This window comes from Corvus moneduloides, chromosome 8 (genome assembly GCF_009650955.1).
Source record: "Corvus moneduloides isolate bCorMon1 chromosome 8, bCorMon1.pri, whole genome shotgun sequence".
NCBI lineage: Eukaryota > Metazoa > Chordata > Aves > Passeriformes > Corvidae > Corvus > Corvus moneduloides.
The window spans coordinates 20,100,386-20,126,191 of record NC_045483.1 but is presented as its reverse complement, the minus strand read 5'-3'; the positions used below and the strand labels follow the sequence as shown (position 1 = coordinate 20,126,191).

At 44.8% G+C, this 25,806-nt stretch overlaps 1 protein-coding gene across 1 annotated transcript in view; it reads right to left on the bottom strand.

Annotated features, from left to right (window-relative positions):
* Nucleotides 1-25,806, bottom strand: part of TLL2 (tolloid like 2) — an 85,926-nt gene that overhangs the window by 20,065 nt on the left and 40,055 nt on the right. The window contains exons 3-10 of the mRNA XM_032116854.1: nucleotides 18,238-18,309; nucleotides 15,615-15,785; nucleotides 14,721-14,838; nucleotides 14,140-14,318; nucleotides 13,718-13,823; nucleotides 8,670-8,794; nucleotides 4,613-4,728; nucleotides 2,671-2,773 (exon numbers count right to left, since the gene is read on the bottom strand). Of these exons, the coding sequence (XP_031972745.1) occupies nucleotides 2,671-2,773; nucleotides 4,613-4,728; nucleotides 8,670-8,794; nucleotides 13,718-13,823; nucleotides 14,140-14,318; nucleotides 14,721-14,838; nucleotides 15,615-15,785; nucleotides 18,238-18,309 (990 nt within the window). The remainder of the gene's footprint in view (nucleotides 1-2,670; nucleotides 2,774-4,612; nucleotides 4,729-8,669; nucleotides 8,795-13,717; nucleotides 13,824-14,139; nucleotides 14,319-14,720; nucleotides 14,839-15,614; nucleotides 15,786-18,237; nucleotides 18,310-25,806) is intronic.

Sequence of the window (25,806 nt, the reverse complement as noted above, 5' to 3'; positions counted from 1 at the left end):
AACACCCTTTCACTCCCATAACTTGTGCTTTTGAATAAGTTTCTCTGTCCCCCCTCCATTAATTCATATTCTTTTCAATTATTAAGTGAATTAAAGTTCTCTTCAGCTAGGAGTAGAAGCCAGTAGTTACGGATGAAGCCTCTATTGCCCTGGTAAATTCAAAAGGGCTCTTGTCTTGGTCACATAATTCAGCAATTGAGCTGTCGTGGTGGGGAAGCATCACCCTGTCCTTCTAGAGATGTGGCATTAGAGAATGTCCTTTCCACCTGCTAAGCCTTCAGCACTTTGCATACAGGAGCAAATAGTCCAAGTCAAACCAAGGGCAGGACGTGGCCATGCTGATGAAAAAAAACCCCTTATCTCATTTTCTGCTCAACAAATCCCAGTTAAGCTTCTGCAGTCATTCAACTTCTTTCAAGAGAAAGAGACCAGGAGCCATCTTTCTCCATGATTCCCCCAGCTTTGAGCTCTTTGGCATGTACCAGCACTGGTAAACTCTCAAATTTTGCCAGTAAGAATGAATCCTGAAACAGAACAACTGCAGATAGCATTTGCAGCCCAGACAACCTCAGCAACCCCTATTTGGTTCTCCTCTATCTATTAAAGCCAGAAGCTCCTCACAGAAACAGAGCGAGCACCAAGTACACACTGATAGTCAGGGACCTGTGCTTGAGCTTGCACAGAGCAAACACGGTTTTTCACTTCAGCTGACACCAGCAGGACTATACACTGAATTCAACATGGTCTTGGCACCCTGCCCAACTGAATCCCAGTCAGAATTTGACAGAGGCAGAGAGTAGCTCTTCAGGTTGAATTCAGTCAGAACAGTGGTGATAGGGATCCTGGCCTTCCAACACCAGGCAAAGGCACCTTTGAACAATTTCCACTGGGTAAAAATCTGGTTAATGCCTTACGTTCAAGACAGGATCTTATTTCCCAGTAATTGGCTGGGAATGGCAGTTTCACTGACAGCTTTTTGTTTTTTGCAGAATCACCCATCCAAATATTATCTTGGACCCAGCTTTACTCAGCTACTATTGTGCCCCCAACCTGCCCAGTGCTGTTGAGGCAGTGTGACAGCCCTGCAGCATATCAATAGCATCTCCCACCTCCACTCCCAAAGGGGATGCTAAAAACAGCATCAGCACTGCAAAGCTCCTTCCTCTAGGGTCACTGAGCAACTTCCTCTTGGATTTAGACTCGGAGTTTAACAAGGGTGTCAAGAAGAGGAAACGCAGATGAGGAACAAGAACGAGCAAGCTCCTCAGAGTGTGATAAAGGGCCCATTCATAAAAAGTTATACACCATTTAAAGGCTGGGTTTTCACACACTTCCCTGGGAAAATATGCAGCACACATGTATTTTTTCTCTCCACAAGAAGCCCATGCTTTCACAACTCACACTAATCCCCCTCCCCACCCCCTGCTGAATTGCCGTCTGCCTGCCTCTTCCGACCTAATTTCATGGGCTCAGCCCCATGCGGGAGCCATGGCCACTCATGCAGCGTCTCCTTCCAGATGGAAACGCTCCCAAGTCCACCTGCACTAGGGGGACAGGGAGGTGCTTGGCTTCTGAAGTACCTTTAAATTACTCAGCAGAAAAAAAACAAACGAGGAGCTAAGTTGCAGTTGCTGGAGCAATGTTACCTGATGCATATGCAGCAGAGAACAGCAATAAATGCTGCCAGCTCCAAAATAAGCAGTAAACAGTAAAACCAGCTGCCAACTACACTGAAAGGTAGGCCCAATGAAACCTGGGAAGCAGCATGGCTTCAGCCTCAGCACCTCACCTGGTACCAGGGCTAGGATGTCCAGTGGGGCCAAGGAGAGCACCCAAACCTCTCTAAACCCTCTGACCCAACGCTGACTAGCCCAGTTCTGTTCTGCAGCATGGGATGCAGCCCCTCTAACACAGCTGGGGATGCTGCTCAACCCGATTGCTTCTTTCCTTTTAGGCAGAAGGGGCTGTTTACAGTGCCACATTTTACATGTTTGGGACACTGAGCTTAGGGGATGAGGTCAGGATCAGAGGCAATGGCAAAGTAGGTGGGACTCCTGAACCACTCAGGTTGACAGAAGGCCTGCAGGTATGATAGCAGGAGGCAGAGAAACAAGGAGGATACAGAGGAGCTGCACTTCCTAGAGATCTCTGGAAGCAGGAGAGTCCTTGCACAATTTGACACTATAGGCATGGTCTAGCAAGTTCCCTGCTAGGAGTACAGAGGCTCAAAGTACAGAGTACTGTGTATTTGTAAACACAAATACATGAGAAATAATGGCTGGAGCTTGGGTCAGGAGTTGTGCAGCTGCTTCATTCTGACTGCCTGACAGTTCTTCCCTGGACTTAGGAAAAAGCAATAATAAAACTCCAGAGACGACATTTTTAGTCCCAGCCAGGGCCCTGGCTCACTTCCCTCCCTGCCTCATTTCTCAAGCTGGAAAAGGAAGGAATAAAGCCTTTGCAACCAAAAGGCTTGGAGCATGGATCATTTGGAGTGAGTACAGCACACTGACATCTCTGGATGGAGACACTAAGGGATGGTCAGTGCACTGGCTGGACCTAGGCTCCTTCCAAGTAAAGGAAAGTTTGTTTCTGTTTGTTTTCCCCAGCCACTCTCCAAAGCATCAAGAAGAACACACTAAATGCAATTAAAATGAAATAGCTACTCACCCAATAATGGAGCCTTCCTCCAGTAGCCATCACGCACCTCCACATAATCATACCAGCAAAGGCGACTTTTAAATAGGTCCATCGATGTGAAATTTAACATAATCTGAAAGGAGAGATTGCACATTTCTCTTTGGGGAGGGAGTTACTGTAAAGAGAAGACCCCACAGATTGTTTCATTTTTGCTATAGTGCTGCATAAGTGAAAATGCAGGCAAAGACAGTAGGGATGTGTGTGGGATTTGTACACCACCTTTTGTCAAAAAAGAAAGGCTTCTCAAAGTATTTTAATGAAACCATGACAGTACATGACAGCAGACAGCCCTTTACTATCAACTCTGTAATTCAAAGTCAATACCCCTCAGTTACTTAAACAAAAGCCCAGTTTGGATCTTTAAAATTAAAACCCAAATCTTTGGTTTTGAGTAATGTGAACATCACAGAGAAAGACATTGTCACAAACCACACATGTTCAGGGTCTATACCTGCATAAAAATGATACTTGCAAGAAATATCTGATTTTGCTAATTAGGTTCCACATTCTGACCATCAGACTCACCATCATCGTGATGCAAGTGCACTCAGTGGCTTTACCAAACAGAGCTTGGCATAAAAATGCTATTATTTTGGTCTCCTTCCTCTGTGAGATGGATCATGGGCCTTGGTCTGGGAGGTCACCTATGGAGGTCACTGTTGAAGTGTACTTGTATTTTTTCCTTGCAAGATTTGACCCATATATTCATTTACACCCATAATCTGCACATAGTCACAGAAATGTCTTTACTTTTTTCACATTTTTGCAGTATTCTGACTTTGGAGAGCAAAAGGAGATTCATCTGTTTCTATACAGATGAATTCTATAAGCCCAATATCTGTTCTCAGCTAACACCTCAGTGCAACAATTTGCATCAATCACTGCATTGGATTAAACAGGTAAATTGAAGCATTTAATCTGAAATCAATTCTTTATTTCCTTTTTTAACATTAGTGGTTCAGCATTTAGATGCTGGGTCCTTCCCGACACAACTCTGAGGAGGCAGAGAAGCAAAGGGAGAGTTTATAGTACGATGGACACCACGAAACTCTCAATGCCACTGTTTTCAAACCTGGACAGCTCTTGGCCCTCTTGCCCCAGCGATGCTCTCCCTGCAGCTGATGGCAGCAGCTCAGCATGGCACGGGACTGGGCTTGCAGGTGACACAACCAGGTCCTGGAGCCAGGCAGCTGCTGCAAAACGAACAAGCTCTGCGCTTCTTTGTCCGAGTCTGAGTCTTAAGCATGTCTTGAGGGTGATCCTCAGCAAAGTCACTCTGCCAAGGAGCTCCCAAGCTGGGCTGCTCATTCTTGCAGCCTGGTATGGTGTGAAAGGCCTGAGGGGCTGGTGTTACTGGATTAAGGAAATTTTGCATTTCTACAGGAAGATCAATAAAACAAAAGGAGCTGGGAGGGAAGTGGACAGGGTGGGTGATTGATGCGCAGCGGGGCTTGGTGTTTCAGGGCGGGAAGTGGAAGTTCCCTGACAGGGACATTATGCCTCTATGACAGGGGCAGGCCACAGATGTCACTCATGGCTCCTCAGCTCACTTCAGGACCCCAGACTGCAGCACATTTTATCTAACTCATCTGACTGGCTTTGGAGTGTGTGCTTGCCAAAGCTAACAGGTGGCAGGAAATGTCCAGGCAGGGGTTAGTCTCAAACTGAGAGGAGGATCAGAAGTCAACACATGGCCCAGATATGTGAGGGGCTCTGCTCCAGCATCACCACTTCTCTCCTCAAGAATGTGTGTTCTTGACTCCATCTCTCTCCTGAGTGGTGCTCAGGAGCATTTCCTGGCTCCACACGCCAGGCATACAGAGATCTTCTGGCAGGTAGTAACACTGTCATCACAGGCAAAACCTCACATGAGGGAAGTGCAGAGTACACCTTGTGCTGCTGTGGCACCTACCTTCTCCCCTGGGGTCACTGAGATCCTCCAGACACAGTGGGAATAGGAGGGGTAGCCATTTGGAAAGCCAGGGGCTGAGAAATTACCTGATGAGTCTTGCAAGGTCTCTCCACAAGCTGCAGGAGAGGGGAAAAAAACCTGTCAAAAAGGAGTGACTCTGAAACACATCAGGGTCTACCAAACTGTCTGCTCATGGCTGCTGTGTGCAGGTCGATGGCTGGTACTCCAACAGTGCTCATTCATGGTACTGGCCAAAGGTCATTGACCAGCTGAGACCTTGCCAAAGGGGTGACGTGAAATTTGTCAGAATTTCTGGGATAGAAGATGATCAGTGCAAGGACACAGAGGAAACAGCTTCCAAAGAAGAACCCTTCTTCCTTCATCTTCTTTCCACATGCCAGCACTTTCAAGTTTCAGCTGAGGAATATCTCATTCACTAATCAAATGCAAAGTATTAACCCCACCCCACCTCACAACCCCACACTGCTACCAGCAAAACTGTTTTCCCTTCATTACAAGCTGCTCAATGAGGTTCTCCTTAGTTACCACTGTAAGTTGTCTTTTTTTGGCTTAAAACACCCTAACAAAAGCAGGGCAAGCCCCACTGCCCTCATGCTGTGGCTGCCCAGCACCTTCCTGGCCACTGTGCTGCACAGGACTACATATGAGCACAGCAGCCCATTGGTCTCCAACTTCCTGTTTTGCAGCCTGCTGCAGTTGATGAAATGTAGACCCCAGAGCGACTTTTGGGAAGCAAGGAATATGCACATGCATATGCTCCTTCAGGGAACTGCAACTTCCAACATCTGGAAAAGCTGTGACTACTGTAATTCTGCTCTCTGAGCCAGGATGACTGAGCTGGAACAAGGAGTGACCATCCACATCTGCAGAGCAGCTGGCTGGCTGGGTGGGAGGACCACAAATATCAAAGCTCCCATTTCCTTGAGACTGCCCACTAGACGCATCCAAATGCCAATTGCAAGGAGCAGGGACCTTGACTTGCCTGCTTCCCAGTTGTTTCTCCCATTTCATAACCAACTGATATTATAAAGCTGCCCTGGATCTGCAACTCTGTTTCATCAGACACAGTAAGGCAGCCCCCAAAAATCCCCGATGAAGCAGCAGTGCTTTGAAAGATCTGACAAGGCCTTCCCTTTCTCATGGAAATACCAGGGGTTGTTCCTCTGCTTGATGCTATCACAAGCTAATTTTGCAGCCATGATTACATTTAGATGGGCTAGTTGGCAGTTGGAGATTAAGAGAGACTGATTCCATTGAAAAAGTTTAATATGTTCAAGCAGGGGAGAAGGAGTCACCTAGCCCAGAATTTCTTAATTTCCCTAAGGAAGTTTGATCCACAGCTTGACAGATCAGACTAGATGAACAAATGTGGGGACACAGAGAGGGGTTTTTAAATATTTTTTTTTTAATAAAGAGGGAATTCCAATCCATAACTCACCAGGATAAATAAATGTTCTTTTTCTCTGCTCAAAAATCTATTTAAACAAACATGAAATGATAAAGGGAGCTCCAAATCATGCGAAACACGCACAACATGACCATAGTGACACGAGATTATTGTCCTCGGCTGAACCACAGTGAAGGTTTCCAACAGCCCAGACTTAATTCTCCCACAGTGCAATTACACAGCTACTGGCAAGACTCTGTAATTATGGAACAGGTAAGAATGATGCCTTCAAATAAATACCTACTTTTATTCCCTTAATCTTGTCTAGCCTCTGTTTTCAGGTAGCCACCACTTCAAGGCATCACTACTGTATCTACTTGCAAAGACTACGTTGCTGAAATATGCAAGGAGACCTATCTAACTCTCCGACCCTTGCAGAGGAAATCCCCAGACCCTGTGACAGGCTGGTCTTACAGCATGGAGGAAAGCGACTGCTTGCAGTGCAGGGGGAAGCACAACAGTGAGCAATGCATCTTTGTGGGTAGAGCACAACCTCTTGCAGAGCACTCTAAAAAGCAATATGACTGTACTCCACTTAGTAGCAAAGAAGCCAACAGGTCCAATAAGGCAACGGTTTGGTACTTCTGGGATCCAAGAAACTGAGCAGGTAGAAAGGAACAGAGGTGAAAAGCAAAGTAGAAAGGTGAATGCTTCAGAACTCGTTTGTAAATGAAGCAGTTGAGTGATGGGCACTTGCAGCTCATCAGCTGGTTACTGGTACACTGCATCTTTTTGAAAATGCCCAGAGAACTGGAGGAGGTGATATAATGCAGGACCATTCTCAATTTACAGTTTAACCATTCCTGCACAATTAGCACAGCTACACAAGCCTTTTTCCTTTAGCACAGCACAAGACAGCAGGATAAGCTGTTTTAAAGCTTTTGTAGTGACTGCAGTCATCAAATCCTCAACTGTGCAGCCATAGCAAATGTAGCATTAACTACTATGTAGCAGACTGCATCTTGCCTTCCAGAAATTCCTTCAGCAAATTTCATTTGGTTTCACCTGGCCTGGCACTAACTTTAACCCAGCAGGTATAAGCTTTGGGGAATTAAGAGGAATTTGAAACAGCAGGGTTTTAGAATGGACAAGCTAAGCAAGCCCTAACTGTAGCAGCCACATGAACGCCAGTCTAATGAGCTGGAGAGTCCTGTTTCTTAAAACAGACACAGCAGTTGTTCTGGCTGATTCCAGTGCATACTTGTAACTCATCTTCCACCATACTAGCTCTTTTTTTTTGGGATATATTATTAGGTATTCTCAGATGGAGACTCTCTTTCTAACAGGGAAGCCATCTGCCATTCAACTTCTGAATTATGTTGCTGCACTTTACCCTAAAATCCTTAGCTTGACTACTGAACATAAGCATAAGTGTCTTCATCCTAAAGTCTCGTTCAGACCCTGCTTGAACACACAGTTGAAGTCCTTTGGTTTTGAACTCCTTTGCTTTGTATTTTGCAGAGGAAGAAAACTTTTAAAGCCACAGATTCAAATGGCAGATGAAGATGTTAATGTCATTAAATATACTGCACTTCTTCTCCTCAGATGCAACCTGTGTATATATTTTGATGCAAAGAAAAAAAGAAAACCAAAGCAGAACAACAGGTATTTGAAAAAAATGTTTAGTAGGCCTAAATCTCTAATTATTTTGCTGCCAAATATGTTCTGAACTGCAATAACCTCTGCTAAAGCTTTGTGGGAAAAAAAAGTAGGAAAAGTTCTACTTTGCAAATGGAAAACTTGAGACTCACAGAAGAGTCCTCATTTTAAAGAAAGTTGCTTTGTAGCTTTTAGTTAGTACCTCAGGCCAAAGTGGCTTTTCAGCTTGCCTTGAGAAATCTAACTCTGTAATTGATTCTTCCAGCTATGGGAATGAAAAGCCTGGTTGGATTAAGTCTGACTCAGTCAAAAAACATAGTGCAAAATAAATTAACCCCTAAACTAATCTGTGACATAATTTTGCAAGAACAACATTTTGTTCAACCAAAATCAATTTGAAGATAATGATGAGTGTAAAAAGAAAAATGTAATGATGAGGTAAAAAGCAAAAAAAGAAAAAAGGTTTATTAGAACTAATAGACCCAAAAGTTATACCACCCATTATAAGCTAAAAGCAATAATCCTTGAACATACAGACCCTGAAGCCCTCAGAATTAATTATGGACCCTTATGAAGTCATACTTTCTGACCTCTTCTGCTGGATGCAGAAAAACAGTGGATTTGCACAGCAGCTATCCACCACTTTCCAGGGCCTCAGACGAACAGAAATCTTTCCAGCATTGTGCTAACTCCTAGTCCCCACTCTGTCTGTGGTCTTGTACATTGGTTTAATTTTCTACAAATACAGCCTACACTGGACCAATCTGAAGCCCTAAACCCAACAAGAATGTTGGCAAAATACTAACAGTAGACACATTTTTAGGCAAATTCACTTCTCTCCCACAGCTCCAGCCTAAAGCACTTGATAGTCTGTGTTTCCCAAGTCTCTCTCCTCAAAGGCATTGTTAAGGTGCTCTTGAACTCCCATGCCTACCACATAAACCATGCGTCTATGATAAAGCAGGATCCATCTCCCCAGGCCATATTTACCTGGGCATTTGTACAACTTCCTTGCCTGAGCGATGTCTCCCTGGCTCAGGCGAATGCGCTGACCAATAGTTGGCCGGACCCCATTATCATCTCGACGGGGAAGGATGGTGTCAAGGAAAACTCCTCTAAAGGGAAGAGCAGAGAGACACAGAGCAGTGAAGCAGGGAAAGTGATGCAATGAACAGAAAGTAGTGCTGGCAGGCCTCCCACACCCATCCCCCTGGCCATATATCCCATGCTAACAAGCAAGAGTGGGGCAGCTTCTAGTAACTGCTAACTATCTCAGGACAGCCTTCTCACTACAGCAGACAGCTTCCAAATGTACAGGCAAGTCTGCCAAGCCAGAAAATTCCTCTTGGATAGCTCGAAACTGCTGCTGCCTCTGTTTGAGGTAGCACATTCTTTGCCATAAATCAGAAAAAGCAATGAAATATTCTTGCAGAAGGTTCATGGCACATCTGGCTCAGCAGGATCTGGCATTTAAGTCAAAGGAGCAGAGGGAAGGGGAATTTTCTCAGTAGCAGATGGGGTTGGGCTGGCAGTGACTGGGGCTGCCACAGACAAGAGGAAAAGATCATGTGCTCTACCTTTGTTCTGTATGAGTTTCCAAGCTAATAACTCTACTTGTCTCTGCCTCTTTTTACTTGCTACTATTTCTTCCATGTGCTTCACATTCAGGAGCTCTTTACTGCACTTCTGATCTCAGTCCAGTGAGGGATTTAAGCTCAGGCCTCACTTCTATCAAAATGCAGTCCATGCAGCCAAGCAAGAGCTTGCACGCAAGAGAGACCCCAAGGGAGCATTAGGACTGCAGGGAGGGAGGGAGGGAATCAGAAACCTGAACTCCAGGTTGGCAAAATCCAAGCTCTTGCAGCCAGGCTGTCCAGTCCACAGGAACCTTTCACTGCACCCCTGAATGCCAAACAGGCTTGGGGATGCCAAGGCTAACACCGAGCTTAACCTTCAGCATCAGCTTAGTGAAGCAGACTGCTCTTCATGAAGGACAGGATATAACTGTCCAGAGAGTCCAATGGGAAATCAGGGCAGAAGCAGTAACTTTAGTGCTGCCTAGTCCAGAGGTGGTAAGGGAAAGGGGGAAATTGTTTTGTAAATATTCAAACTGAAGAAAGAAATAGAAGGAAAGGAATTTAATCTGTTTTGAAAACTGGAATCAGCTGTTGCATGGGAGATGTTGGGGTTTTTTCAGCAGTAGAAAAATTCCTGATCAGCACCAAAATCAGTACTTACAAGATGTGAGGTGAGTCCATCAAATATTGATTTATAAATTCAGTTTGGCATTCTACATGCCAGCTGCATGCCTTGGACTGGATTTATTTATGTCTTGAAAACAAATCCTCCAATTCCAGAAACACCACAAACGTAGAAACAGGTCAGTTTGCTCAAAGTAAATTTTCAAGCCTCCTCGGGAGTTCATAGAAGAACTCAGCATTTGGCAGGGACATACTTCTGTGGCCTCTGAAATGCTTTCTGCAGATCTCCAGGCTCAACCAGGGAAGAATTACAGAATTTAACAGAAAAACCACCATTTGCACATGCAAACTTTTGATTCTTTTTCCCATTCCAGCCCTCACAAATGCACACTCACAGCCCTCAGCTTTCTGCACATAGTGTATACCTCAGGCACTGCTCACACAACACAAACAACCCATAACTTCAAACTAGCCTTGTTATCTGCCAAACACATTTTCTTCCAGAAGGCTGTACTCTAGGCAGATTTTTGGTTTTGCTTTTTCCTCCAACTGAATTTTTTTCTCCTTTCACATGCATTGCTGAACATGACTCCCAGCTACAAAGCAGTAAGTAGTTTCTCTCATTTTGCCATCAAAGGAACCAAGAACAGGAGTCTGCTTGGCCCAAACCACACAAGTTCCAGAAGTCCCATGCTGTCCACCTAAACACCATCTGCTTAAAAACACTTCGAGTGTAAAGTTGCACATTTGGTGAGTGTCTCTAAAAGTGCAAATATTTTAATAAACACCAAACAGACATCATTAAACAAAGCAGCTCAGGAAATCTAACACCGGAACCATTCTTGAGCAGCATATCTAAACTCTCCTCCCAGAGGTAGGAAAAGACCCATGGATCCTGGATGCCCCATTCTCTTGCTGTCCAGGCATGAGCAGAACATGCATTAGCTGCCCAATGCAGTGGTAAGTCAAGCACAACACCCCACCATTCCTACCAGCGAAGAACAACAGAGTTTGAGAAGAGACTCACAAGAGTCCTTAGCATCCACACAGTACCCTGAGTGTGCAAAGTGCCATGCCAATGCTATGAAATTATCAACTGATTTAGCAAATGCTAAATATTCATGTCCCAATAGATAGGGTAAAAAATACAGGTGCTTAAACAACACTCAAGGAAGCAGATATTCAAGGCAGTTTAAGAACTGAGCTGCAGGCAGCTACCGTTTGTCCCAGTTCTGTATTTTTATCTCCATGTGCAGAAGAGAGATTACATGACTCTTCTTCACACAGTACAATCTGTGGAGGATATCTGTATGTCTTGTGCAGGATTAGGACAGTGCATTGCAAATACAAGATGTCCCTGGATATGGAGGCAGTGCTACCTACATTCTGATTTGAACACAAGCTTTGTAGAGGTCATGTTTGGTAACTCCAGACTGTGCTGCCATGTCTACTAGCAAGCTACCTAGTGAATTAAGGTAACCAGCTACTTGCTTAGGACTTTGTGGAGGTTTAAACTTTCTTCTTGCTAAGTTGCCATTTATGGTCTTGACCACTGTAAAAGAAATCGTTACACGATACAGCAACATCCAGGTTAGATTGCTGCCATGTCTGTAAGGAACCCATCAGGAAATAAAAGCCTGCAGCCACACTCTGCAAAACAGGCAAATTTCTGACACAGATGAGAACAGAAATTCCAATGGTAAAATCTTGTTCCTGCTGTCATTACAGTCTCTTGTGCCATACTCCTATTTCTATTAGCCATAGACACAAATGAGAGACATATTTTGCTATGAAATGGAAAGAAGGAGTGACTCTACACCAATTCTCAAAAGTATGACTAGCACACTAGCAAGACTCATCAAGTCTCAGAAAAGCTGTACCTTTCTGTCTTAGGTAAAAGTTTTGAATAAAAAGAGCCCAGGATTTATAGCAGCATTAGACCATGGCAAGCACCATATGATTTACTATTGTCAATATTGTCAGAAGTTAAAAACAAGGTTGTGCTAAGTGCCAGGTAAGAGAGTAAGTCACAGATGTGACTCTGTGTCCTTCCCCTGCTCACTCACACATCCCATCTCCATTGGTCAGGGGCTCACGCCATCTTATGTTGGCTTTCTGGTGTCTGCTAATGTATTAACACACCCAGTGTAGCCCTTCCCTTACAGGGCCACGCAGGGACTCTCTCCCTTTCCTAGCCACTGATCTTAATGAAACTTGCTGGAACTTAATATCTTCATGGACTCTGTGCTTTTGTCACTTTGGGTTGCAGTTGGGCAGCACTCGCCAACCTCAGTGAGGTGGGAAGGATACATGCATACACCCACCAGTCTTTGTGGCTGGTCAATACACTGCTTCCTCAGGGAGCAGATGTCAAGACAGGTCTTGGCAAAGTAAAAGCCTATTCCCAGCACTGCTTATGTGTGGTGAGAGCACAATCAGCCCACAGAGGCACTTAGTGCTCAGTTCAATTACTGCACAAAGATTGCAACTGGGGTAAGGGTGGGTCACAGAGACAAAGGGCTTAAAGAAAACAGACTTTAAAATCCTATCGAGCACCAATTTAAATTTAGAAGGACTCTTGCCATTTTTATCCCATTTTGGCCCAGCAGTGCTCTGAAGGACCCTGGTTTTCAAGAGACACAGACTCAAAGGCATCCACAATATAAATGGCTGTAATAACTTAATCCTGCTTTTGTGCAAGACAATTCTAACCATTTAGAGTTTAGCAAATGCTGGAAGGGTCCAGCAGATGCCTCAAGGGAAGAAAAATTGTTTGCTTTGGGTATCTGATGCAAAGAAATCTCCGAAGGCTGCAAAATACCCTTGCCCAGACACCATCTCCTCCTGCCACAACAAGCAGCATTTCAGCATGTTTGGTAATTTTCCACTGGTTGATGTGAAGTCATCAAAACAAAAGCACAGAACAACAGGCTTGGCCCTTCAATACAAGTGGGGAGTAAGAAGATTAACAAAGTCCCAAAGACACCTTTAATTTTTGCAACAAAAATTTGCCAAGAGTGTAAATACTTCCACTGTACCTTCCAACCCCTTTACTCATAATATGTAGTGACAGAAAGCTCTTGGGAAAGAGCAATAGTAGGGTTTACGGAAGAAAACTTCTAATAATGCAGCAAAATGAAGCTGGTCATCCAGTTACTCTCATTCCAAATCCAGGACGTAACTATGTTTATATCACCTCTCTATCCAGTAGAGCAGCCTGGTCAGAAAGTGGGCTCCATCTGGAAGGATGAGATGGGAGTCAAGGACAAACAGCCTATGCAGAAACTGGCAGTTAGTTGCAGCAGCACTGATAACTCCTCCATGACAAAACCCAGTCACACAGAACCACATAGCTGCAGAGGCCATGATCGAAAGCTCATGCGTAAATGATTAAAAAAATACCCAAGTAATTAAAGATCATGATCTAGAGTTAAACTCTTCCTTGGCACAGCCACTAGAGACTCTGAAGGTAGTAGTATTGTGACTCCAAAGCATAAGCTGGACAACCAAGAGATTCAAAGCTTGATTTAGTGTTACCCAACTTGCACGTGGGCACATATGCACACAGATACACATGTGCTGCCTGGAAAAGGCTGCAAAGAATGTTAACAAGGCTTTGGAAACTCTCTGAGATTATCAGGATTATTACTGAGTAAATACAGTGGAAAGGGGAAAACAGGAGCCCACCATACTACGCCCACTGTGCTTTTTCAAATATTTTTCAAGCCTTGCAATGCAGCAATAGATCAGAGATCCCTTTTTAGGCTCTATATATCCCACAGAGTCAACCACAATTACCAAAAATAGTCCTAAGGATGTGTAATCTGGAATTATCACCTGGAGAATGTGTTCCTAGCATAGTGCATGATGCTGTCGAAGTCATAGGTCTCTCCAAGTGAATTCACTTCCCCAGCTTCCATCTTTAAAAAGTTGTACTCCTGACCTGTGATGACAAACAAAACGGAAAAGAAAAAAACCACTGTAAAAGGAAAAAAAAAAAAAAAAAGAAAAAAAGAAAAGAAGATGCCCTCTACCTCTGGGAGCCTAGAATGAAATGGATATGCTCCTGTGTTCCAACAATTCCAACTGGACATCCAAAATGTCTATTCATATAGCTATTTTGACCCTTATTCTAGACAAGAAGTAGCAATATTTCTTCTTCTCCATCTCAACTCACAGAGCACCAGCATCTTCCACAGTGAAGCAAGAAAGGTTTCTACCCAGCCAAAACCCAGGAATAACCTGAAGTGTGATTTTACCTTGCTGTATGTTCTCTCTGATGATAGTGACATGCTGGTCCCTGTCAGGCCGTGTGTGCTCATGCCAGAAACCCACCACATGACCCAGCTCATGAGCCACAATACCAAACTTGTCACAGTTCTTTCCAATGGATATAGCCTGAGGGCCTCCTCCTCGGCGACCCACATAGGAGCAGCACCTGGAAAAGAAAACCCACAAACCCATGCAGCACTTCAGTGACTTGAGAAACTCTGAAACATAGGAACAGAGGATGGCATCTGGCAGGGTTCAGGACAGGCCAGCAGTTGCATACACTATACATGTATGTATACAGAAAACATAAAGAAAAAAGTGCGTATCTATAAATATGCATGTGTACACTTAAGTGTTATCCCAGGAAAAAAGAATCCAGAAAGGCTTAGCACCTTCTGAGCAAATACTAAACTGTCCTAGCAACCCTCACTGAAAGAGACCAGCTGCATCTCTGTGGCAGATTCTCCAATGTAGCCACTGGTCTATTCTGGGCTAGGCTTACAGAGCCATGTGTCACTGAAAGGGCTGTTTGCAATACGGAGCTGCAGGGAGTGTGTGCATCACTTACCCACATGTTCTGTATGTGAACACAATGAAGCTCTCTTCATCAGTTCTCTCCACAAAGGTCACACAAGTGTGCTTCTCCCAGTGCCTCATTGCTTGCTTAAAGATAGCTCTTTGGGTTCCTGGAAAAGAAATCAAGATGAGCAAACAGTGAAGGCTTGGCTTTCAGGAAAATCTCTAAGGGACTTCATCTGGATATATGGGAACAGTCAACCTTTCAAACAGCCAATCTTATGCCTGTAGACACCTCTAGGACTCTGGGGCCCACTTCCAACTATAGCATTAATTTCCTGTATCATCTTTTCTCTCCTTGTGCTTGATGAATTAACTGCTCTAATAAAAAGGTAGCAAACTTTACAGATTAAGTACGTCAATATTTGTGCACATAAAACATGACAGCTCTCTAGGCACAGGCCATTCTGGCAGAGCTGCCAGGTGTTCTGATCTGAACACCAGCTACTAAGTGATGTGACAAATTTGCTCTGTCACCCCAAGACACCCAGGAATTTCATGAGTGCTACAGATGCTCCTCAAAACTAATGCAAAGCTATTGTCAGAAACCTAGAGTAGTTCTGTTCCTGCTCTTCCAACAGCAGAGAGGATTCTTTTCTGGAAACACAGGGGATGAGCACAGCTCACAGGTGCTGGCCCCTAAAGAAAAGTGACTCAGTCACTCGATTATTTCTTGGACTCCAAGAGAAGAACCATCTCACTGCGCACCTCAGCTTCAGGCTTCCACAGTGCACAATTCCTTGTGCAACGACATGCCCACCCTATCTCAGGAGACAGATTTCCAAGGGCCTGAGTCATTTGTGGGAGAACTCTGTTCCAGAGATTTCCCACACAATTTGAGACACAAACCCCGTAACTAACAGAAGACAGTGTTTTCACTACTGACCAGTGAAATTTCCTCCGATCACATAGGGAATGACCCCCCCTGGCCAGATCCTCTCAGCCCTGGATGTGGTTGCCCTGCGCACTCTGGGAGAGGAGTGTGTATCCATCCCAGACTCATCTTTATATTCCTTCCTCTTCGGGCTCCTTGCAAGCGTTGTGTTCTGCCTGCCGTCTGCAAGACAGAGTGGCAACACTGTTTAAATCCTCTTTAGTTCCACGTGCAGCCCTCAGGTAATACCCTGGAGCTTCAGAAAAAGATAAAAAGAAAAAGCAAGGTGTTAAACCAAACCACAAGTCATAGCCAGATGTGCCAGTGATTTTTTTGGGACTTTGAGACTGCTAATCTACAGAAAACTGACCCTTCTTATTTTGGAACCTCCATATGAACTGTGCCAAACCTGTTCTCCCATTAGGATATAAAAGCACATCCCTCCCTGTTTCTAGCCACTCACTCTCTGCAACAGCAACTTCACAAATGGGGACATAGTACTTAAACAAAGGGAACAGGAGGTGGGACTCAAACAAGCCTAGACCCATCCACTCATCTGCAGAGAATGGTTTGTTCTATCAGGAATAGCTTCACTCATTCGAGTTGGCCTTGGAAAAAGGTGACAGACTCCTAACTGAAATCTGTACTCAAGGCTGAAAAGTATTTGGTTTCACATACCAGGTCTTGGGTGGTTTGGAAATCTATAGATCAGACAGTCTCTGCTGGAGGAGGGATGCTCAGGATGGAAAAACAGAAGTGCAAATCTCCATCCATGCTGAATCTCTTATTTTAATGAAAAGGAGCAAAAATACAAAAGGGAAAGCAGAACACATCTCATTTCTTGTTGCAAAGGGTAGAGGAGGCCTGGTCGTGTGGTGTTCGGTGCTGGCCTTAAAATCTGCCAGAGGATTCATACAGGCTTCTAGGCAGACCCTGTACCATGCCCTACATCTGTGCTGCTGCTGCTGCTCTGCTCAGATACTGGTTATACATACATGAGTTGCACTTTTAATGTGGTGTTAGTCTGACCCAGAGAAAATATCCTTTACTCAAAGCTTCCGAGTTGTTCACCCCCTGACTGATGTGCCATGGGCAGCTCAAACCTCAAAGCAGCCACAGTCCAGCTGGGCTTTACAAGCCTGTGTAAGGACTGTGTAGACACACCACTTGCTACATAAGCTCCCTGTATTGCACAGCCAACGCATCAGCTGGACTAGGGCAAAGGAGTAACTTCAGGGATTGCTGGCCTAAAGGGTCACACCAAGGTGAACATCCTTGTCACCTTGAAGAGCAGCACTGCTGATGGTGGCTCCCCAGGGGACCACTGTGAAGCCCAAGAATACGGCAATTTGTATGTAAATCAGCAAGACCAGCCACAGCTTTGCTTTCCAAGTCAGGGACATGGGCTGCCAGGTTATTAAAAAGCACAGGTCCTGCTAAGACCTTCCTCGAGTGACCAGGGGGGCTGCTGAGAGCCTCTTCTCCTATTCATCCCTCCAGCTGAAGCACCAGTGAACAAACCACTACTGTCAAGGTTGAGGGGATCAATACAATGGGAAGGAAATTCAGGCAGTATAGGGGAATGAAAAGAATGAACTTTAAACCCTCCCTCCTGCTTCACCAGGTCAAGCCCTTCCTGCTGAATACCTTGCTCTGAGCTGCAAGACAAAGACGGGAATTTGCCTTTTGTTCCTCTTACTCCTGAGCACCTCCTGGCATTTCAGAAGCTGCCCCATCCCCAAGCCAGCTGCTGGATCCTGGAAGGCTGATGCTCTGAGGTTGGGTGTTCTCTCAACAGAGGAGGAACCACTCTCCTGCTCTTTGCATACACCTGGTACTGCTGGTACCAGGTACTAGCACAGGCAATGGCATTATGAGGTCCACAGCTAGAAGAAGAGAGAGGGTCTCAAGACAGAAGTAGTCTTGTCTTCTATTCACAAATTGCTCCTGGGGCTGCCCAAGAGCTCTGTGGATTTGCACATGGACAGCTCCTGACAGCAAACTCAAGTGAGGAGTTGTCTGCTCTGTGCTCTCCTGTGCCTGGTGCAGCAGCAGCTCTGCACAGGGGACTCTGGGTCCACACTTCTGTGCCACCAAGGCTTCCATTCCTTGCCAGCAACACACCCTCTTGGGCAAATTCTCCTCACCAGTCTTGCAACAGCTCTTGACTGCTCCTAACTCCTGCTATAGTTTTCTGCCTTTAACAACTGAAATTTGTTAAATTCTCCTCCCTGGAGAGGCCTGACACATCCTTCTATCAGGGCCTGCTTGTGGGTGGGGGTGAGCAGTTGCCTTTATATCACTTTGGATATTTTTCCCTCTTTCATTCACTTATTAAACTGTCTTTATCTCAATCAATGGGTTTTCTCACTCTTGCTTTTCCTGCTTTCTCACCTCTCCTGCTGGAGGAGGGGACTGCTGACTGGGTGCTTGGCTTCCAGCTGGGGTCAACCCGCCACATTATACACAGCAAACCCACCCTTTCAGAGAGTTCACCAACAGCAAAAAATGCCTGGGCAGGGCTGATGTCCCAGGCAGAGAGGTACACACATGTACACAACAAAAATATGTTTTTACAGAGTGTAAAAAAAATAAATAAAAAATACCCAAAGGTCTGGGTGGGGTACAACATTACCCTTTTTAACTGCTTTGTCACTGTGGTCAGTTGAAGTGGCATTCTCACTTGACACCTCTTCTCCCAGGCCTCCTGCAAAGGAAAAAAGAGCAGAGACTCATCTCTGGTGAGCTGGTTGGCAGAGCTCTGATGTGGAAAGGACAGCACCTACTAGTAATGTCAGCTGGGGGTCCGCTGGCCACAGAAACTGTCTGCTTTCCCTGTGCAGGGAACAGGGACTAAATGCCTGATAAAGCTAGGCACTTTTCCTGGATTTGTTCCTAGCCTACAATGACACCCTGCAACTCATTACCATACCATGCCTTAGTTTCTCCATTTGCTGAATAGGCAGAAAGTCTCTTCTAGGGAAGGCTAATTTCATGGAGATTTACTAAGAGCAGGAGCTGAATGAGCTGATCTCTGTAGAGGTATTGCAAGAGCAAGTTTCTGCAGTCTTGGTGGCAAGGTAAAGAATGAAGAGCACGGTAAACCACCACACGCAGAAAAGAATACACTGTTAGTCATTCGGCACTGCTGGATGCAGTGTGGACACTTCCAAGAGGGATGTCTCACTTTCAAGACAGCTGGACATCTTCCAGTCACTGAAGCAGTCTTGCTTCGCCAGCTGGAAAGCTCTCCTTTGCTCTGAAGCTGGCTACTAACAAATCCTTCTCCAGCCCGTCCAACGCGGCAAGGACAGGGGAAAAGGTATATCCCTGACACACTGGAGAAGGACTGAGAGGATGGTAACAAATCTCCAACATTATACTACTACAACTGATAAGAATATCAGAAAAATTATGATGAAAGATAGTTACAAAACAATTCAGAAGAAAATAAAATACCCAGACTCTCAGCTGGCTATAGGTTAGAGCTTCCTGGTCCAAGAGACACAGTAAATCAGGGGTTTGTCTCCCAAAGGAAGTGCCATAGTTTAACAGAGCTTGGCTGGACAAAAGCCACTAGATGTGTGAACAGGAACAAGCCTGATTCAACAAGATGGATTGCTCTGAACTCTATCACTCTTTTCCAGCTTCAGTGTCCCATCCTTAAGATTTCCCTTTGTTTTCTTTCATGCCCAGTCCTCTTCACTTCCTTAAGCCCAAGCTCAACAAAAGTTCCTCTTCTCAGTTTTACATCCCCAGGACTTCTCACACCCCCACCCCTGCAAAGTATGCTATTCTTCACACAATATCTCATTCCATTTAAAGGAAACCCCAACTAGCCTTTCATCACCAGAATTATTAAGGCATGCGGTCTTTGCTGAGGCAAAGGATAATTTTGTGTTTCTAAATAAATGCAGCTTGCTTCCAGTCACAGACAGATTGCTTCTTAATTGAACTTGGGAGGTGAATTATATGGTGAATTAGGGAAAAAGCACAACTCTGTATTTAGTGAATTGTTCTCCTAAGAGGGAGCTGCATGAGATTGAATTGCAAATGATGGCACCAAACCCTAGAGCCGGGCCCCTCTCCTGTGCCCGAGCTGCTGACCTCTGCTGTGCCGCGGTGCCATTCGAGCGCACGGCTTTTCCAAGCTGTGAGCACATTCTTTCCCAGAGATCAGTGCAGGCCTTGGTTTCTTATGCAAAGAAGAGGTTTGAATAAACTAGTGTGACTAATGAAATCTACAACATCTTTGCATATTTTGTCTTATTGTAACCGATGAAAAGGGAGAGCACTACACAAAGGCCAGATATGGGGGTGCAGATACACCGGATATTTCAAACTCTAATCTCACTCATACAGACAGGGAGCACCCACAGCCTTGTGTCCCACAAGGGTGTTTTGGAATCAAACATGAGAACTTTAGAAGATTCTGTTCTGATTCACCTTGTTTTAGACATTTCCTATCGTCATGATGCCTAAAGATATCCCAAAAATTGAAGTGACTTGACAGACATTTAGCCCTCTTCTGATTCTTTTCAAGAGACGGCTAATGTAGGATCCCAGAAGAACTGATATGCCACTACCAATAAATAAGGAAGCCAAGAAATGCACCTTGTGTCTGGAAGCAGCTGCACATAGGTTGCAGGCAATGTGTAGGTCCTGTTGTCCCCTCAACACTCCTGAAGTTGTACCTCTCTGTTGGACTACTCTGTCACATCCAAAAGCAGAACATATTCCAGTGTTACTGCTCCAGAGCACGAAATGCCCATGTATATACTGAAGCCCATTATCATTGGAAACACTGAAGAGGAGAAGGGAGAATTTCAGTTTGACATTGTGCTCTGTGGAAAGCCAATAAAAGCAGGCTTGGTACCCCACAAAGGCATGACACTGAATTTAATGGATATCCAGCAGTTAACAAGCCCCCCAAAATCACTTTCATCCTCAGTATTTCCCACCTGCTGCTGTGCTAGACCAGCACTCACCTTTCTTCAGCCTGGCTGTTTGAGTTTTGTCTGTTTCTCCCACAACCAGTTGATGATACGGAATTAGTTAGGTCATGTCTCCATACAGAGAGCTGTACTAGGTTTCCTAAACCCTCTTAAACACCACATTTTTGTAATTCAATTCTTCCTAATAATTTGTCCTACTTAACAGCTGCAAGCCCAGCAGAACACTGCTGGACTCCCTAACTAGGCAACTTATTTTCTGTGCATGACCTGGCAGAGACACAAAAGAGATTCTCTACCCGGGCTGGGGAATATTTCATCTTCTACCTACAGTGCACTTGTACAACAACTTGTTTTTTCTGTTTCTCACAGACCAGCACTGCCAAGGGATCTTGGCTGACTGAAGGAAATGTCCAGTAGTTTGAAAGCACCACAAATCTGAGATAAATCCACCATGTCTGCAATCATGGCTGAAGAACAGGTGTCTAAATTGTTTTAAGGAACTACAAGCAGCCTGAGGTGGTAAGTAAGGGTCCAGCAAAGCAGAAGCAGCAGGCTAGGGCACTGTTGGGAAGAAAGTAGTTCCTCTCACTCTCCCAGGAGAGGAAACTGAAAATCCAATTTTGTTAAATGAAGTCCAAGTCGTTCAGCTGAAACCAAAAAAAGACAAGATGCTAAGAGAGAGAGCGTGCATGAAACATGCCATCAAAACCATACTGCTTGCAGTTCCCTTACACCACTAGCACAGGCAAAAGATCTGCAACCTGAAGGAAGAGCAGGAATCAGACTCCACTCAGTACCCTTACTTCCAGTAAGAGAGGGTGGGACTTGCAGAAGTAGCAATATATCAGACCTGAAAATGTGTCTTCTACAAGCTGCAATTTAGGATTGAAGGTATTTATTGCTGTACATGTTCTGGTTTGGGTTTTTTGTTTAAGCCCAGGTAGTCTGAATCACCAAAGAGGGGACAACCAGATCTCTTGCTAACTAAAGCTTCTGTGCTTCTTTCACTTGTTTATGGACCATGAAGGGGTTCTTGTCTGAAAAATGAAGAGGAAAGCCAGGCAAAGCAGTGAAGCAGTCTGCTGGTGAATCAGAATGCATGCAGTCGGCCCAGAAATACCTACCACCCTCCTACTGGGTCTGTTTAAGACCTCAAAGCTGCTTGAGAGGCAGCTGATTTCGAAAACATTTTAGCACCATCCATCTTCGAGCTTTCATCTGAAAACACTACTCTGAGGCAAGATGAGTTACCCAACTGAAAGCAAAGGAGAAACATCAGCCTATCCTGAGTCAAGCTTCATTTTCAAATGATACCTATCTATAATGCTAGTCTAAAACCCAACTAGTGACAATAGGAATTGTAGTTGTCTGAAAAACTGCAGTCTGTGAACACAGAATATTCTTACATGGGAAATTGGATGGGATGAAGCTTGCAACACCTCCCTTTTTCCCAAACTGTAAAAGATCCCATTAAAATCAAAACCACTTTCAGAACAGGTCCAAGCCGGGATAATTTTTCCTCTCCGGACCAATGAAGAATCTCTTCATGTTCATGGAGTTTTCCTTTCCCTTTTCTGGCTGCTGTCCACCCAGGGAAAGGGTTCCACAGCTGAACTTTGAAGGTAGCTACCACCCATATGCTCATCACCTCTGCTGAGGACAAAGGAGTCCACAGTGACCACTGAGGACTTTGGCAGATTTTCCAGTTTTTCTGGTTTAGCCGAGAATAACTTGGCTGTGCACATAATTATTTGCTCTCAGGTGAATCAAACCACAGCAAGACTTTTTCTGATATATCTTACTTACTGTGGAGAAAAGGCCATTTCAGAGCTGGGTCACTACACAGTGATAAAAAAATACTTTTTAAAAATTACTAACAATTTCACCTTCCCTACCCATGCCTTAGAACACCCTGCTTTCATAGTCTCACTCAATAGACATGGCTAGTCACATGCCATGGCTTAGAGACTGGATTTCAAATGGAGATTGCAATGAAGCACCAACAAAACCAAGTAGTGCAGTTAATATTAAACACTAGTCACTGGTGAGAGTTTCAGTTCTGGTGAGTTCTGTCGTATTACAACCATCAGAGAAGCTCCTGGAAAAACAGGATAAGGCAAACAATGTTACATGCAGGTTTTTAACTTCATTAACCAATGGTCAAGAACTGTTTAGCACAGGAAAAGCTTTACTGCACTGGGTTTTCTAAGCACAGAAAAAGTGATGATTTTATTAAAACAATTTCTGCTGGGAAAACGCATTCAGAATGCAGAACAGATGTTTCCCAGAGCTGGTGGAGAGTCTATAGCAAAAACCTTTCCTAAACCCCCATACCCTGGAGATCTGAGCAAATGATTTGAGATATATCCTTCAGTATTTCCTGTCAGTGGAATAGCTGAAGTTCCCTCAATTTACTTAAAGAAAAATAAATTAAAGAAAGGAAGAATTCTGAACCCCAAACTCCCTGCAGGAATCTGTTTTTCATATTCAGAGTAAGCTGACTAGCTGCAATAACTCAGGAGAGTCCCAAGGTCCAGAGGCTTGACAGGCAGATGTGTCATCTCCACATCAGCTGTGAATGCTTGTGCAGGCAAGGAGGACACTGGCCTCACAGGGAAGTTCATGAGAGGAGGAAGGTGAATACAGCTAAGCAAACCCAGGGCTGCCACAGACATGAGCTGCAAAGCACTTAATGGACCAAGATCTTCTGCTGGGCAGCTGTATTTGGAGTGGTACAGCAGGCAGAGTAGAAGTGCAGGCAGCACCATTCCCAAACACCCTGTATTTCCCCTGGATACTCCCCGCTCTTCTGGAAGTGGCAGCATCACTTTTATACTGTGATGCATCTTGTTTTTAAATAATGCATTGCAAGAAAGGGGACAATCTGACCCAACCTCTCCACCAACCTTTCAACTGAGAGTCAATGCTTAAGGGGAGCAACATTCTCTGGATACAAGGAAGGACTGAGAAGACTAAAAGGGGTCTTCTCCTGTGGGCTGTAACAATCACTTCTGTTCCCTAGGGTAAAAAGACAGATAAATGAGAGATAAAAGAAAGAAAAACCTTATCTACAACCTGTGCCATCTCACTGATTTCTTGCAGTGAGAAACAGCTCTGCAAGTACAGTGCTTTTACTGAGGCAAGCGAAAATGAAAAGCTAAAGTGAGTACATGTGCATGTCTCTGTTGTTTAGCCACATCCCTACACATGGTGTAAGACTTCTACCCTCCTAGCGTATCAACTGAGCAATCATAGTACCAACTATCCCCATCCCCTTGCACTTGATTTCTTGTCAATCTGATGGATTGAGATCTCTTCCTAACAGGTGTCTGCCTCACTGCTACATTCCTCTCCATTCACAATAATCACCTTCCCTCCCTGTCTCTTTTGGAAGGAAAGAGAAACAAGTGAACTTGCAGGCAATAAGGAAACTGTAAGAGCTGATTTGGGTTCACCCACTGCTGCCCTAGTAGGCAGTACCAACCTCATGGCCCCCTTGGCTGACATCCTTTTCCTTCTAACCTGCAGAGTCTAATTTCTTCAGCCTCAGTACACCCCGGGCCACTCCAGACAGAGCCATGCACTATTCCCTGCAGCAGCTCCCTGCCCTGCTCCAGCTGTGGCTCCCAGGCAGAGCCCGGGGCTCTCAGCAGCCCGGCCAGGCTGCTCCTTCCATTTAGCCTTCCCAGTCCTCTTGTTTTCCCCCTACCTTGTTGATACTGCATAAAAGATAACTCAAAATGAAAACACACTGGAAGCTAAGTTGTGTTTGAATGCAATTAAAACTCCTTCCATGGAGAGTGTTTTGTGCCAGTAGAGAGACCTTTCTTCTACTTCATTTTCCGCCTAGATATTCAGACACTCACAGCTGTGGAGCTTCTTGGAGAGTTTTTGGTGCCTTCTTACCCCCTCGGAGCCTGAACCATGCTTAACAGGCAGTTGAGCAGCCTAAGTAGGTACAGCTGAGACACCTCATCTGCCTGGTTACCTACCAGCTCCACCACAGCTCATTTAAAGAGTACCTGAAACAAACTGCCAAACCAGGGAAACTGAGGCAGGAGCCAGCACTGAGGCAGGGCAAGTGGGACTTAAAATGCTTCGGGAGCACAAGCCAAATATAGCCATTGTTAGGTAACCTTAGACCATCTCCTTCCCCAATGTCTTCCCTGACCCTTTGGTGAAACAGATGCCTGAATCATTTTGCTGTCATTAAAAGCGCTGTGGGGGAGCTGAGGAGTAAGGGCAGAGGCACTTTCGTCACCCAGTAGGTGCTGGCAGAGCTGCCCTGTCCTTCCCAGGGACAGCTGCAGTTCGCAGGGGGAGTCAGGTCTCAAACCCACTCTGCCACCATCTGACTCCAGGATTCAGCAACAGCAACAACAGAAGAAAAGGGGTGGCTAGTCCCCTCCCTAAGACAGTCTAATGCATCTCACGCTCCCTTTTCCTCTCTAGGAAATGGAACTGCAAGATAATCTGAATATTTCCTTCTGCTTCTGATCTTTGCCCTGGAGAAACTTGTTACCAATTCCCCAGGGCTGTCCAAGTCACCATCTGGCCTCAGAACTACAACAGCAAACACAATCCAGTGTTCCAGCCTAAAACTAATTTGCTTTCTTTCCCCACTTGACAGCTGAATAAATACTTTGTCCTCACCACTTGAAAATGGGAGCCACAGCAAAGGCGTTTTGTCCAGTGCAGCTACAAGCATCAGCCTTGTCTCCAAATTAGGCCTGAACAAGCAGCTCAAAGTGAACACATTTATTCCACAAATACAAACCCTTTCTGTTCAGAATCAACCACGAGCAGTTTACAACTTCTAATTTAGTTGTTGTTTGTTATTGTCCATCAGGCCATTTTGTTCCTTGGACCTTCCAGACATTTTTCTGACCAGTGTAAGCTACTTTTATTTTGTGGGCACAGAAACATTCCTGCTCGAAAGCAGAGAGCCTGAGGGTCAAGGTATCCCAGCCAGTTTTTCAGAGTGACCATCCTGCAATGACTGCTCTCAGAGCTTACTAGACCCTACTCTTTCACTGATCATTTCTGCCTCCAAACTCACTTGCCTAAAACACTCTCAGAAATGACAAGGCAGCTTATGAAGTTGAGGCAAATACAATTCTTCATTTGAGCAAATATTCAAGGAAATAAGGCATTTGCCCAGCTCTGAAGCACAAATGCATGATTTAGCCAATTCCACAGTTATTGGCTAAGCACTGTCGAATTTTGCAATAAGGGTAATGGATTTAACT